The sequence below is a fragment of the Callorhinus ursinus genome, unplaced genomic scaffold, assembly GCF_003265705.2.
Source record: "Callorhinus ursinus isolate GAN/ISIS: 27379988/994484 unplaced genomic scaffold, GSC_fseal_2.0 scaffold4, whole genome shotgun sequence".
In the NCBI taxonomy this organism is placed as follows: Eukaryota; Metazoa; Chordata; class Mammalia; order Carnivora; family Otariidae; genus Callorhinus; species Callorhinus ursinus.
The window spans coordinates 70,284,997-70,300,079 of NW_027397066.1; the positions used below are offsets into that span (position 1 = coordinate 70,284,997).

The 15,083-nt window shown below is 37.0% G+C and overlaps 1 protein-coding gene across 17 annotated transcripts in view; it reads left to right on the forward strand.

The window, feature by feature from the left end:
- Window positions 1-15,083, forward strand: part of PTPN13 (protein tyrosine phosphatase non-receptor type 13) — a 204,381-nt gene that overhangs the window by 188,397 nt on the left and 901 nt on the right. For 12 of the 17 annotated variants that reach the window (XM_073891890.1, XM_073891892.1, XM_025887126.2 and 9 more), the window contains 7 exons: window positions 163-218; window positions 2,235-2,386; window positions 4,341-4,489; window positions 5,961-6,051; window positions 8,428-8,765; window positions 10,453-10,668; window positions 12,794-12,856. In XM_073891890.1, the coding sequence (XP_073747991.1) occupies window positions 163-218; window positions 2,235-2,386; window positions 4,341-4,489; window positions 5,961-6,051; window positions 8,428-8,765; window positions 10,453-10,668; window positions 12,794-12,856 (1,065 nt within the window). The remainder of the gene's footprint in view (window positions 1-162; window positions 219-2,234; window positions 2,387-4,340; window positions 4,490-5,960; window positions 6,052-8,427; window positions 8,766-10,452; window positions 10,669-12,793; window positions 12,857-15,083) is intronic. The other 5 variants (XM_073891894.1, XM_073891899.1, XM_025887132.2 and 2 more) reach the window with 1 other exon arrangement.

Here is a 15,083-nt window from a genome sequence, read left to right on the forward strand (position 1 = left end):
GCCACAGTTTGACATTAATTGAATGTCCTATGTGTCTTTGTTACAGGAGGATGGACATAACAGTAAATATAGGAAATAATTAACAGGAAAAAAATTGAACATTATGAGATAGATTTTTTTTTAACAATGGGCTAATGTGATTTTTATTTCTCTTTATTTTAGTCTGTCAAAATGAATGGCTGTGAAGAATATTGTGAAGAAAAAGTAAAAAGTGAAAGGTAAGAAAATAATCTTTTAAAGTATAACAGTTCCATTCTTTTTAGAAATGCTCTGAAGATTTTCATTTAGATGTTGCTTTTGAAATTAATTTATTCTTTTCCAATAAAAAGAGAATATTTGACTAAATTATGGACCTATGGTTGAATATTAAGGGAGGTTTTAGTGACGTGTGACAATGTGTTTGTTAAAAGAAGTTTATCCTTGACCATGGGAAAAATGAAAGAAAGGTCTAAAAGGGAATGTGCCAACAATGATGATAGTGATTATCTCCTAGTAAGGTTAAAATAAAACCAAAGAAGATAAGAAACATTTTAAAACCCCACAGTTTTGTTTCTTTTTGAAAACAGTTTCTAATACAAAATAGGATTTTTCCTGATACATTGTTTAATGTTTTAAAAAGTTATATATGTAAGTTGGCCAACAAAGTGATTGTACATAAATAAATTTTGCTCCATATCAGATGATAACCTAACAATCAAAGGGAGCTACTTGCATTTTCCTAGAAAAGCAAATTGACAGTGAATTTTGCACTAACTAAAATTAGACAAGGGAGTACATATTATTAATGTAGAAATGCATACAATTTAAATTTAAAAGATTAGCAAATATCTGGGCCAGCTGCCATGAATTGTAAAGATACAGGCTCTACTCTGTTAGGCAGGGGAAGGGGAGGAAGGAGGAAGGGTAGATTAGTATATGTAATTTATTTGCGTGGCAGTTAGAAACACTATTAACATATAAATTTTATCTGCATGTTACTAATTCTTGGATACACTTTTTAATTTTAAGATCTCTGAAATCATATACAATCATCAATATTATTTCTTAATGTAAACAAAACAATAGTGTATCTTACAATGATGGGTATCATAGATTCAAAGAACTGTAGCACATAACCTTCAGTCTAGTAATTTTATTTCTAAGAATTGCTCCCATTACCACGTGTGCAAAGACATTTCTACAAAAATTTAATTGCAACATCATTTATATTTCTAAAAAAACATAATATACACAGAATAAATTAGGGTATACTCACACAAGCACCCATGAAATACTAATGCAGCTAATCAAAAGAATGAGAAAGAAGGGAATGCCTGATGGATCTCCAAACTATATCCTTGCAGACAAAATATACTTACTAGATGACAAAAGCAACCTCATAGGTGCAGAGCTTGCAAATTAAGTGTTAATTGTAACCCACAATTAGCTGGAGTAGAGGAAAACATCCACCATAAAAGCATAATTGCCACCCTGTTATTGATGTTTCTGAATATCAGAAAATGAAGAAATGTGTTCAGCCTTTTACATTATCCTTTTCCCCTCATTACCAAATATTTCTCCTGCCTAGATTCTCTTCCCTAGCCATCCACCTTACCAGGGAGATGGCATCTACTTTGTACCCTAGAATAATGAGAACTTGTACTGTGCTTTATTACATTAAGTGAGTGCGCTGATACAGAAGTGTCTTTCTAGCCCCCAACTGTAGCAAAAATTAGATGTCCATCAATAGAGACTTCTATAAATAATTAAGATACATCCATTTAGTACAATAGTGGGTAGCTATTAAAAAGACAAGAGAGGGTCACCTGGGTAGCTCAGTCAGTTAAGCATCCAACTCTTAATTTCAGCACAGGGCTTGATCTTAGGGTCATAAGTATAAGCCCCACGTTGGGCTTCATGCTGGGCATTGAGCCTACTTAAAAAAAAAAAAAAAAAAGACAAGAGTTACACTCACACAATTATAATGGGTTATCCACATTGAGGGGCAGAAACAAAGCACCACTTTCTCTATCCCCAAGGGGACTCCTTCAATCTAAGGTTCAAAGACAGGACTTGTTTGAGGATAAATTTTAGACTGTACTAAACAATTCTGTATTTCAGTTTAATTTCCATCTACCAATGAATTTTAGGAATTGTGGACTTGGATTTTTTAAATCAGATGTTCTATTTTTAAGTATCGTGATAATTGTAGAGGAAACAAGGGTTCAAGGACATAATATTTAAATTTATTTCAGGGACAAAACTGAAGAAAATATTACCACTGTGTTTTATTGTCATAGCTTGATTCAAAAGTCACAAGAAACGAAGCCTGACGATGATGATGAGATAACATTGGGAAGTGATGAATTGCCAATAGAAACAACAAACCATGAAGATTCTGATAAAGGCAAGAATTTTATGAGCAATTCTTTTGTCAAAAGTAATAGATTAAAAAAATAAGCCTTTGAAAATTACAGTTTTCAGACTATATGGATGTGTTATTTCACTGTGTACATTATTTGGTTCCATACATAAAGTAAAATCACATAGACAAACAGCAACATTCAGTTATATAACTAGATATTTGCACAGGTGTAGGCTAAAATTCTCAGTGGCTTAAAGTAAAACACACAAATAAATGTGTAAATACTTTAATTAGAAACACAAAGTCAGGGGTTCCTGGGTGGCTCAGATGGTTAAACGTCTGCCTTCGGCTCAGGTCATGATCCCAGGGTCTGGGATGAGCCCCACATCGGGCTCCCTGCTCGGTGGGAAGCCTGCTTCTCCCTCTCCCACTCCCCCTGCTTGTGTTCCCTCTCTCGCTGTGTCTCTCTCTGTCAAATAAGTAAATAAAATCTTTAAAAAAAAAAAAAAACAAAGTCACAATTTTGTCAAACTGGAAAGAGTCGAAGAATGCATTTTATTTATAATAAAATAGGTAGAATAGCTCAAAGATAGGAAATTATTACCCTTGCATCTCAACCTCATTTTTTAAAAACAGGAGTTAATTGCTCTGTCCTATTAACTGCTTCTTTCATTTTATAACTGAGCCAGTGGAGAAATGAGGCTCCATCCAGTGTATCATTTCTCTTTTTTTTATAAAGGCAGTGTTATACTAATGCAATGAAAGACATGGTTTTGTAATCTGAAGTCTTAGCTGTTAAAGGAAATTAACGAAGTTGAATTAACACTTTTTCGATTTAGGTAAATTGTTGGTGTCAGTGATGGTGCTCTTGTCAAATCCTGTAGCCCATGCTCATCTCCAGCCTTTGAGATCCTGTTGCCTTTACACTAAGCTCTGTAAAAGTTTAATTCTGTATTTACAAATAGCCTTCACCCCACCGGATGTTTAGCTTCTTGAAGTATCTTGTACAGCTTTGTATACCCCACAAAGCCTAGCATTATTGTTGCCTACATAGTAGTTGCATCATCAGAAAGCTTTAATCAACTAATTTAGCTGCAAAACTATAGCAAGAACTCTCTCCTACTTTTTTCCAGGATAATAGTTGCCTTCTGGTGTAAGCTGTTTCCATAGAGCAGGTACTAAATTAGATACATATCTCTTCTAAGACACTGATATCACTTGTTTGATAAGCTCCTGGAGACCCCAAAGTTTTCATTTGTATTGAGAAAACTTCAAATGCCCAAGACACTGGCACTGATTATCGAGCGGGGTAGAGAGAGGAGGCATCAGCATTTCTAGTGCAATGTCCCATTGTAAGGAATTTCTGAAGCATCTCCCTTCATCTTTTCCCCAATGTGCTTGGAAGCTAATTTAAGTGCAAAGCATTAACGGGACTACATACATTTTCATCAAGAAAATAGTGTCATTTGAGTTAAGAGAAGGAAAAAAAAATTAAACTCTTCTAGAAATTGTAAATACATGAGAGCCAAGAGCCTTAAGAATTTCTAAACAGTGAGGTGTTTCCTTAAAAGTTGGGTACAAGGGCCTTGCTCTGCCCAAGATTTTATGTTGATTGTAGGTATCTGCCTACCTGTTCTCCTGCCATATTAATTCTAAAGACTCTGCTTTTGTAAAAAAAGATGAGATGAGAATAGGCTCAAGTCAGTTCCCTTATTGGCTAAGTCAGTTTTGGGGGAAATTTTTTTTAAAAAATCAACTGCTGTCAGTGTGCCTGGGTGGCTCAGTAGGTTAAGTGTCTGCCTTCAGTTCAGGTCATGATCTCAGAGTCCTGGGATTGAGCCCCACATCGGGTTCCCTGCTCAGCAGGGAGCCTGCTTCTCCCACTCCCTCTGCCTCTTCCCTACCCTGTCCCTACCCCACCCTTGTGTTTTCTCTCTAAGTAAATAAAGAAATAAAATCTTTAAAAAAAAAAAATCAACTTCTGTCTTCTTGTTAGATCATCCCTTTCTGACAAATGAGGAGCTTGCTTCACTCCCCATCGTTAAAGTGCTTCCCTCTGGTAAATACACTGGCACCAAGTTGAAATCAGTCATTCGAACATTGCGAGGTTTATTAGATCAAGGAATTCCTTCTAAGGAGCTGGAGGTAAGTGGCTTCTACCAGTGATTCCTTCCCAAAGTTTTATGCAAAGTTAGGAGAAATTTTGAAAATTTCCATTACTTTATAACTTTACTTCCAGCTAAAAGCACCATCTTGTCCTAGCCAGCAAGAAATTAATTTTTCCAATTAGGATCCTAATAGTATTGATTTAAAGAGATCTCTTTAGCCACTTTGGAGCTTGACAAATCTCCCCAAAGATTACCTTCCCTGCCTCACAGTAGAGATAGAGAAGTTTTTTTTTTTTTTAAGTCAAGTGTCAATTCCAACCATCCACTAAACTTTATAATTAATACACAGTAGATGTGGTTCATTAGCAACAGTTTCTAATTTAATACAGCTCCAGAAATATGCCCCTTGGTTCAATGCAGCAATGGTTCAGAGCCCTTGCTCATGTGGTCTTGCTGGCAACGTCCATATTTACCACTAGGCAAAAGAGGAATGTACTACCATTGTGGTTTTGGGGTTTACCTTGTTCATCTCCCTCAAACCATATGCTTACTTTGCCCACTTCCTGAGCTTTTCATAGCCACTGAAGTGAAAGGAGCTAACTTCTCTTGAGAGCTTCTGAAATGTGCTAGATGCTTCGTATTTAATACTCAGAATAATGTAAATCACATTAATAGTTTGGAAACAAGTTCACAGTAGTTGAGGTATACTCTTACTCTCCATTTTACAGCAATGATTTCTTCTTTAAGGCTTAAGTTTAAATGTCACCATTCCAAAGACCTGCCATAACAACCCTTTATAAAGTAGATCTTTATTATTCTCTAACATAACAGCTTGCTAATTTCTTCAAAGCATATATCACAGTATTTGTTTATGTCTTTACTGCCTCTTTCTCCCAATAGTCTGTAAGCTCGAGAACCAGAATCATACCTTCTTCCTTACCACTGTATTCCCAGCACTTATTACAGTGTCCTGCATCTAGTAGGCATTTTCAGTATACATTTGCATGGATGGATGGATAAAGAGATAAATGTGTGGATTAATGAGTGAATGAAAAGTGAGGGTTGACTTTAAAAACCTAGGACTGTCTAACCACAACTCAACCACATGGGTTATCCTATGACCCCACAGATAATATTGTCAAGAAGTTCTGCTCCAGCTCATTACTTTAAGCCAAAGTTGCTTTTATATGTTGTTTTTTCTTCCTAAAATATAATTATAGACCTCTTTAAACTGAAATTTAAAATTAAGGTACAAAGTACAGCCTCGCAAATTTAGTTGACTACATGTTAAAGGTATTTGCAGCGATATATTTCGGCAACTGGTATATCAGATTAGTACTAGGATTTTAGACTTGCTTATCTTGACAGGACATACCTATTTCTTAACACTCCAAGTCTGCCCTGATCAGTAACGAATTTTACACCCTGCATATTTAAAGCATTTGCAATTATTGCTGAATTACTGCTTATCTCAACAAATTTAACTTTATTTCCATTTTTCCTTGCAGAATCTTCAAGAATTAAAACCTTTGGATCAATGTCTAATTGGACAAACTAAGGAAAATAGAAGAAAGAACCGATATAAAAATATACTTCCCTGTAAGTTTAATCTGACTTCAAATCAAATATGTCTAAAAAATTTGAACTGATTTAAAACTTTTATGCTAGTTCACCCTCTCTCTCACACAAGTGTACACGCACACACACAAACACATATTTAGAGATTAACATCAGTAACAAATCTAGATATACAATGTGAATTCCTTTTTAAATTACGTATGTATTCTGAAAATCAATCAGAAGAATCTTAACTCTTTATTCAGACATTCATGAATTTTTGCAGCATAGTATTAGAAATTAATCAGTGATGCCAAATCAGTAGTTTTATTCTTTACAAAGATTTATTTATTTATTTGAGAGAGAGAGCATGCACATGCATGGGGGAGGGAAGGGACAGGGAGAGGGAGAGTGCGGACCCCGAGCTCCATCTCACGACCCTGAGATCATGACCTGAGCCAAAATCAAGAGTCCAGTGCTTAACCAACTGAGCCACCCAGGTGTCCCAAATCAGTTAATTTTAAGGTCTTCTTAAAAATATGAATCAGCTTCTACAGGAGAGGGTGCCTGGTTGGCTAGACCAGTTGGTAGACCATGTGACTCTTGATCTCAGGGTCATGAGTTCAAGCCCTACACTGGGTATGGAGCCTACTTTAAAAAATATAAAATTAAATAAATAAAAGTATGAATTCACTTCTGGGATGAGCAGTTTCTTAGTTCATGTGTCACACCAACATCTATTTATTCCACTCATTTTAACTTGAGAGAAATTTATGATACATTATATGTGCATGTGGCTGCAGTGGTATCAACAGGGGTGCTACCAGGTTGCATTATAGTTTGAATTGTTTCAGATACTAGGAAGAAAAAAGGGAATTCTTTTTACCCACATTTTACTAATTTCACCAATCAACATGTGACTTTTTTTAAATATATATGGGTATAGGCAAAATATTAATGTCTAGCAACTTCTTTTTTTTTTTTTTTAGCAACTTCTTATAGTAATCAGCCACATTTATATATTAGCACATTGGATTCCACCGTGTATGATACAATGATCCTATCTTTGCCAGGAGTCATAAATTCAAAGATCTGTAACAGAACCAATAGTGACAAATGATGCAATAACTAACAGTACGACTGAATTTTTTCAACCAAGTTGGAAGACGCAAAATTTATTTTAGAAAACTTCCTGTGAAAAATGAATCTTAGCATTTTAAAAATGAAATTGATAAGGGTTCAGCGTAAAGTAGGTAGGAATTATTTCAGCTCCCCCTCCCCCCGAAAATGGCCAGACTAGTATCTCAAAGTCAAATGGGATAAGCCATAAATCCAGAACTACTGAGTGGATTTGTTTCCATGGACTAAGAGATAGAAGTCAAGTAATTGAAGGGCAATTGATGGAGGATTTTGAAAGCTATTACTGAATTCATAATTTGATGATAATAGAAATTACCAGTTAAATTCATAAATGTTTTAAATAGAAATGACTTTCTGGGGCGCCCGGACGGCTCAGTCGTTAAGCGTCTGACTTTGGCTCAGGTCATGATCCCAGGGTCCTGGGATCGAGCCCCGCATTGGGCTCCCTGCTCAGCGGGAAGCCTGCTTCTCCCTCTCCCACTCCCCCTGCTTGTGTCCCCTCTCTTGCTGTGTCCCTCTCTGTCAAATAAATAAATAAAATCTTAAATAAATAAAATGCTTTTTAAAAAAATTAAAAATAAATAGAAATGACTTTTGATATAAAGTACTTACAAATTAATTCTCTTGGATAAGATGGCTTACATATACTTTTCACTGGTTTGAAACTTCTTTTTTGACTATGATATTACAATCAGACAGAGACAGGGGCCTATATGCCTAGAGAATAAAGCAAGCTACCTTTTTATTTATTGTGTTCATTATTTTGGCTGCTAATTTACAAGAATATAATTTAATTAGATGAGCAAGAGGTAATTATGCCTATTGTATTTGTAATAAGTATTTTAATAGTTGCATTATAATACTAATTTTTTTATTAAATAATCTGTCAGCATTGTCATTCATTAAATTCATCATTACTGTCATCATTAAAATAAGGATGGATAAGAAGTAGCTAAGTTATGTTTCTCTAGTAAGTTATTAAGAAGTTCTAAATGTATTGATTGATTTATTTTAATTTTTCAACCAAATCTCTGTAAATAATATCAAATTGTCAGAAACTCACAGAGTTGACATCTTAGATATACTTGTAACAAGAGCAAAATGAGTAAATATAAAATGATTTGACTGTAATTTGAAAATATGCCTTTATTAAAAAGTTTGTGATTTCTTTTATGGTTCTGAGGAACTTCTCGTAATCTTTGACTCCTCCTGTTTATAAGGCTCTTGTTTAAAAATGCATGATATAGATGGCTCTGTTTTGTGGTGGGAAATTCACAGATGATGCTACAAGAGTGCCTCTTGGAGATCAAGGTGGCTATATCAACGCCAGCTTCATTAAGATACCCGTGGGAAAAGAAGAGTTCGTTTACATTGCCTGCCAAGGACCTCTCCCTACAACTGTTGGAGATTTCTGGCAGATGATTTGGGAACAAAAATCCACAGTGATAGCCATGATGACCCAAGAAGTAGAAGGGGAAAAAATCAAATGCCAGCGCTATTGGCCTAACGTCCTAGGCCAAACAACAATGGTCAGTGACAGGCTTCGGCTGGCTCTCGTGAGAATGCAGCAGCTGAAGGGCTTTGTAGTAAGGGCAATGGCCCTAGAAGAGATTCAGGTAAGTGAGTTAAATCTTTCCATCTCCTAAGGCTCATCTCCTGGTTGGAATGCAGGCCTGGGCACTTTCCACGATAGCATCCATGTATTTCTAAATGAAAGCAACTTCGGGCTTCCCATTTCAGTGGAACTGAGGTCACCCATTATTTTTTATCTAATAGAAACTTAAATGTGATCTTCCAAACTGCCAGTTTCCTCTAGTATGTACTGTATTAGGTTGAAAATGAGAATACAGGCCTTTAAGGTGACCATTCATCATCCTTTGCTTAGTGATAGAACAGAATGGCTCAGAAGCTATGTGCTAGAAAATGTACTTTTTTTCCTAAGGTCAAACCTCTAAGAAGAGTGAATAAAACTATTTTTTAAAAATCTCTAAGTAGCAAATATTCCCCCATAAACACAACATATTAGATAAGTGGATATACCTTAAGTAAAACTGCTACTTTTCCTCACCTTCACACCCCCTCAATTTCACCCTCCTCCCCCACCCCCACCTGCTTAAGTGTAAGTATGGTTGACCCTTAAACAATACAGGGGTTAGGGGCACTGACTCCCATGCAGTCCAAAATCCACATAAAACTTTTGACTCTCCAAAAACTTAATTACTTAATAGCTTACTGTTGACCAGAAGTCTTACCGATATCATAAACAGTTAACACATATTTTATATATTATATGTATTATAGACTGATTCTTACAAGAAAGTAAGCTAGAGAAAAGAAAATGTTAATTAAGAAAATCATAAGGAAGAGAAAATATTTACACTACTGTACTATAAAAAAATCCATGTATAAGTGGACCCATACAGTTCAAACCCATGTTGTTCGACGGTCAACTGTAATGGGTTTCCTGTTGGACTTTGACTTGATTCTGTTGGTCGAATGTAAATGTAGCCCAAGATTTCCTTCATAGTTTTTGATGTGATTTTATAAAGAATTAAAGAATATACCTTATTCATTCACACCAGCATACCATTACTTATGCTAACACAGCTGTTCAGTATTCCTTAAATGATTCGTTTAATTAATACATGGTTTGTAGAGCTCGGGCCCTGTTACGGAATCTAGGGATTCGGCAGTTAGCAAGACAGACAAAAAGAAATCCCTGACCTCATGGAGTTTAGTTGTTAATGAGGAAATACCAGTGTTGATGGTGCTGTGGAAAAAACCCTAAAGGAGTTGATTGAGCCACAGGGATGAGGGGGCGGAAGGGATTTCAGTCAGAAAGAACAAGTGCAAAGGCCCTGGCTTGAACTGTGTCTCGTTTTTAAAGAACCACAGAGAGGTCCCTGTGGCTGGAGCAGAGCGGCCGGGAGGAGGAGGTCAAGGAGGAGGTCAAGTCTGAGAAGTAGCTGGGTCAAATTACGCAGGGCTTGTAAGGCATTGCAATGACTTTGGCTTTTATCTAGAGTGAGTTTGAAGTGGAGTCATTTAGAAAAGGTTGTTATTCATATCAATGTAATCTACTTTTAGGGTTTCAAAAAGTAGCTTTTACCAGTGTTTAAAATGTAGATTTAGCAACCTCCTTGATAAAGACCCTCCATGTGTTCTTTGATGGAGTCTTTTTGTCTCTTGCACCTGTCCTTTGATCCAATGGGCAAGTCAAAGTTTGAAAGGACAGTATATTATTAAAAACTAAAACATATGTGTGAAAATATAGTATTTATTTCTTCTATTGTACAATTTCAGACAGGAGAGATACGACATATTTCTCATCTGAATTTCACTGCCTGGCCAGACCACGATACACCTTCTCAGCCAGATGACTTGCTCACTTTTATCTCTTACATGAGACACATTCATAGATCTGGCCCAATCATCACCCACTGCAGCGCTGGCATTGGACGTTCAGGGACCCTGATATGCATAGATGTGGTCTTAGGATTAATCAGTCAAGATCTTGAAGTGAGTACAAGATATAGGCTGAACTAGCATTTGATCAGAATTAACAGTGGAATCTAACTTTTAATAATGTCTTATGATCTTGGAATTTTTTTATTTAGCAGGGGTTTTGTTGGGGGGGGTACTTAAGATTTTTTTTAAGTAATCTCTGCACCCGATATGGGGCTCAAACTCATAACCCCAAGATCAAGAGTCACATACTCCACCAACTGAGGCAGCCAGACACCCCTATTTAGTAGCTTTTATGAATGCCTTAATTTTCTTACTATATCAGATCGTATTTTAAGGGCGCCTGGGTGGCTCAATCAGTTCAGTGTTTGCCTTTGGCTCAGGTCATGATTCCCGGGTCCTGGAATCAAGTCCGACATTGGGCTCCCTGCTTAGTGGGGAGTCGGCTTCTTCCTCTCCCTCTGCCCCTCCCCCCCTACTTGTGCGTTCTCTCTCTAAATAAAATCTTTTTTTTTTTTTTTTAAGATTTTTATTTATTTATTTGACAGAGACACAGTGAGAGAGGGAACACAAGCAGGGGGAGTGGGAGAGGGAGAAGCAGGCTTCCCGCTGAGCAGGGAGCCCGATGTGGGGCTCGATCCCAGGACCCTGGGATCATGACCTAAGCCGAAGGCAGACGCTTAATGACTGAGCCACCCAGGTGCCCCAAATAGAATATTTTTTTTAATTGTATTTTAGTAAGTGTTCAAAACTACCCAGATCATCATCAAGAAGAAATAATACTTTTTTGTATTTATTTTACTGGTTCTAACCATGTGCTCAAAATCTCTTATGCAGTATTGCATTTTACTCTTTACAGGCTGTAGGCTTGTATAAGGTAAAGTCAGTGTCACTGTCACATTTAGGGATAGAAATATTGAAGCACTGGGACGCCTGGCCAGCTAAGTCAGTACAGCATGTAACTCTTGACCTTGGGGTTCTGAGTGCAAGCCTCACGTTAGGTGTAGAGCTTACTTTTAAAAAAAAATTTATATTGGGCGCCTGGGTGGCTCAGTCGTTAAGTGTCTGCCTTCAGCTCAGGTCATGATCCCAGGGTCCTGGGATCGAGCCCCGCATTGGGCTCCCTGCTCAGCGGGGGGCCTGCTTCTCCCTCTCCCACTCTCCCTGCTTGTGTTCCCTCTCTCGCTATCTCTCTCTCTGCCAAATAAATAAAATCTTTAAAAAAAAAAATTTATATATATTGGGGCACCTGGGTGGTTCAGTCGGTTAAGTGTCTGACTGTGGCTCAGGTCATGATTTCAGGGTCCTGGAATCTGGTCCTGAGGTGCACTCTTTGCTCAGCAGAGAGTCTGTTTGTCCCTCTCCCTCCCCCCACTTGTGTGCTCTTGAGCTCACTCTCTCTCGCATGAATAAATAAAAATCTTTAGAAATATATATATATATATACAGAAGCAAAAAAAAAGTATATTTATGAGATAAAAAGACATTCTTTTTTTGTTATTGTTTACTTATAAGTGGGAAGTGTATACTTTGTTATACAAATTGATGCTAGTCCGTAAACAATTACTCCCACTTTAGAAAATATTACTAAGTAAACAAAATTAATGAGTATAATCTTACTTAAAATCTAAGGTAGTATAAACCTTACTTAAAATGTTAGAATATCTTACTGTACATAAGCAGTTAAAATCTTTGTCTCTTAAAGAATTTTCGTGAAAAGTAGTTCTATCTTGCTCTTCACACACTATTATATATACCATAATAATTTAAGTAGAACAAAACAAAGTCTATTTCTCCCTTGTTTCAAACTGGTAATATCAGTGAAAATAAAATGATCAGGAATTTCATTCTGAAAAGCAAACTGTAGGAAAAATAGTTTTGTCTTTTTTTTTTTTAATGTTGATATTAGAAATTAGTCAAATTCCAGAGGGGAGAGAATTTCTTTTGGGCATTTGTTTGTGTTTTTTTGTTGGGGATTTTCAAATAGAATAACCTCCTCTAATTCTTACAAAGATTGTAAATAAAGTTATCAAATGAAGGCAGGGTCAGTCCACTGACTTATTTTGTCCAGAACAGTTTCCCAAGACTGCTAAAAGAAGGAGAATGAGATACAGAATCTTTGGGTTTCAAATTCAGTAACCCTTTTTATCTAACGTACAGACTCTGTTTTCTTTGGCAGTTTGACATCTCTGACTTAGTACGCTGCATGAGACTACAAAGACATGGAATGGTTCAGACAGAGGTGAGTCTTGGTTGGTGTCTCCTAATGAGGATTTTCATGAAGATGCTGATGTTTTCAAAATTCTGGTTAAACCATTTCTCTTCTTAAAGGGTCCCCACGTTATTACATAAAATCAAAGATTTATGGTGGTAAGGGACTTTTTTTTTAAGCATTAGGACTAATTCAGAAAAAAAATTAAAATATTTCAAAGATATGTCATTTAAATTTTGCCTTTAAATGCAGGAAATGAGGAAATGCAGTATCTGCACTGAACAATATACAGAGAATGGGGTGGCATGTTGATGGGGAAATTGGGGTTGGTACAAAATAGCATATAATTAGTGGCATTCTTTCCCCATTTCCAACTTTAAAAAGATATAGAAGGTAACATTCTTGCCACAGAAATTTCCTGAGAGGGATTGGATTCATTAGCATTGATGAGAAGTCCAGAGGGCAGGCTGGAATTGCTTCGCTTGGAGAAGGCACTTTTTGGGGAGAATGAATGGGTGGGTCTGTGTATCCTCTGTTTTGATCATGTTTTCATTTCTCTTACCTGAAATCAAACCATGGGTTATATCACCCGCTGACCTACAGACGGGTCTTTCACAAGAGCTACATTATGTAGAGTATCTGTCTGCTCTCAGTGGTTCCACTATCCTCATTGTTTGTATTGTGAGGAGACATACGGAAACTATTTTCATATTTCTGTAAATTCACATTTCTCTACCTCTTGAAGAATATAGAAGTTTACTATCTTTAAAATTAAAATTTGCCTACTTTCCCTTCAGATACATTTTTAATTCAAGTTAAATCTCCTAAATATTAAGCTGATTGACACATTTTTTAGGTTAAGAAAGCATACTGATCTGTATAAGCAGTTCCTTAGACCCAGGAAGTTCACTCATTCAACAGATACCTATCTGAGTGCCTCTTATGGACCAGGCACTCTTGGTAGGTGCTTGGAGCACATCAGTGAATGAAAAAAGATCTTCTCATGGGGTGGTGATGAGGAAGGTAGCTATTAAGCAGATTAACTAAGTAAGTTATATAGGATCTTTGAAAGCGGTAAGTGCTTTAGAGGAAAAAAAACAGAGTGGGGCGAAGAGGCTGAGTTGAGGCAGGCTGGGGGAGGTAGTTTAAATAGGGTAGCAGCACTGAGAAAGAAACGCTGAAGCAGAGACTTGAAGGAAGTACAGCGGGGGGCATGAGGCTAGCTAGGAATAAGAGCATTTAAGGCAGACAGAACCTCCTGCTCCGAGGTGGGAGCAGGCCTGGTGTGTTTAAGAATGGCTATGTCTGCTGTGGCTGAGGTGAGAAGGGGAGCTGACAGGGCCAGGTCTGGGCTTTCCTCTGAGTGAAATGGAGACATCACAGGATTATCGGTGTGGACTGACATGATCTGACTCACATGTTAAAGGTCCTCTGGCTACTGTGTTAAAACAAGACCCAACTTGGGGAGGAAGGTGCAGGGTTAGAAGCAGGGAGGTTAGTTTGGTGGCAGGCAGTGGGCCCAACCTGGAGTAGTAGTGACATAGGGAGAAGACGACATTATGGGAAGTAGGTTTGCTACCGGATTGTTTGTGGCATGAGAGAAAGTGAAGGACAGTCATGTGCAAATGTGGGAAAGTTGAAGTACAGATGAGCACAAAGGAAATAAAAGGGTTACTTATATTCCTACTCTTCAGAATTGTTCACATGTTTTAAGCAAGTCTCATATTCTTCAGGCCAAGCACATGTGTGCAGGCACGAACACTCACATACACCCGACTATTTTAAATGAAATTCAACTGTAGTTAGTGTTTTACTACTTTCCATTTAGTATGTTGTGAATTTTTTCTGTCTACCTTCAGACTCATTAATTCCTTGCTAAGTATAACAAGAAAACTCAGATCTCTGCACCATCAACTTAACAGAGAGTAATTTCATTTTCTAAAAACTTTGATTTCCATATTCTTTTGTTCCAAATATTTAAAGAGTATTATTTTTGTGTAGCTTCTTGGGTATTTCTTGACATTTCAAAACACCAAGATGAATTCAATAAATCTAGAGGAAATTTTGTAGGAAGTTTATTTTTCCACTATAAAAGCTAATCATATTACCAAAGCACAGAAATAAACGTGTCCTACCACAGACAATTTCAGTTAGAACTCTGGGATATTTCCGCCTGCCCACTCACTCACCCCCAAGGCTTTGCCCCTCCTCATTTTGTCAATCTGATTTCAGTTTCTTATCATTTTTATGACACTGC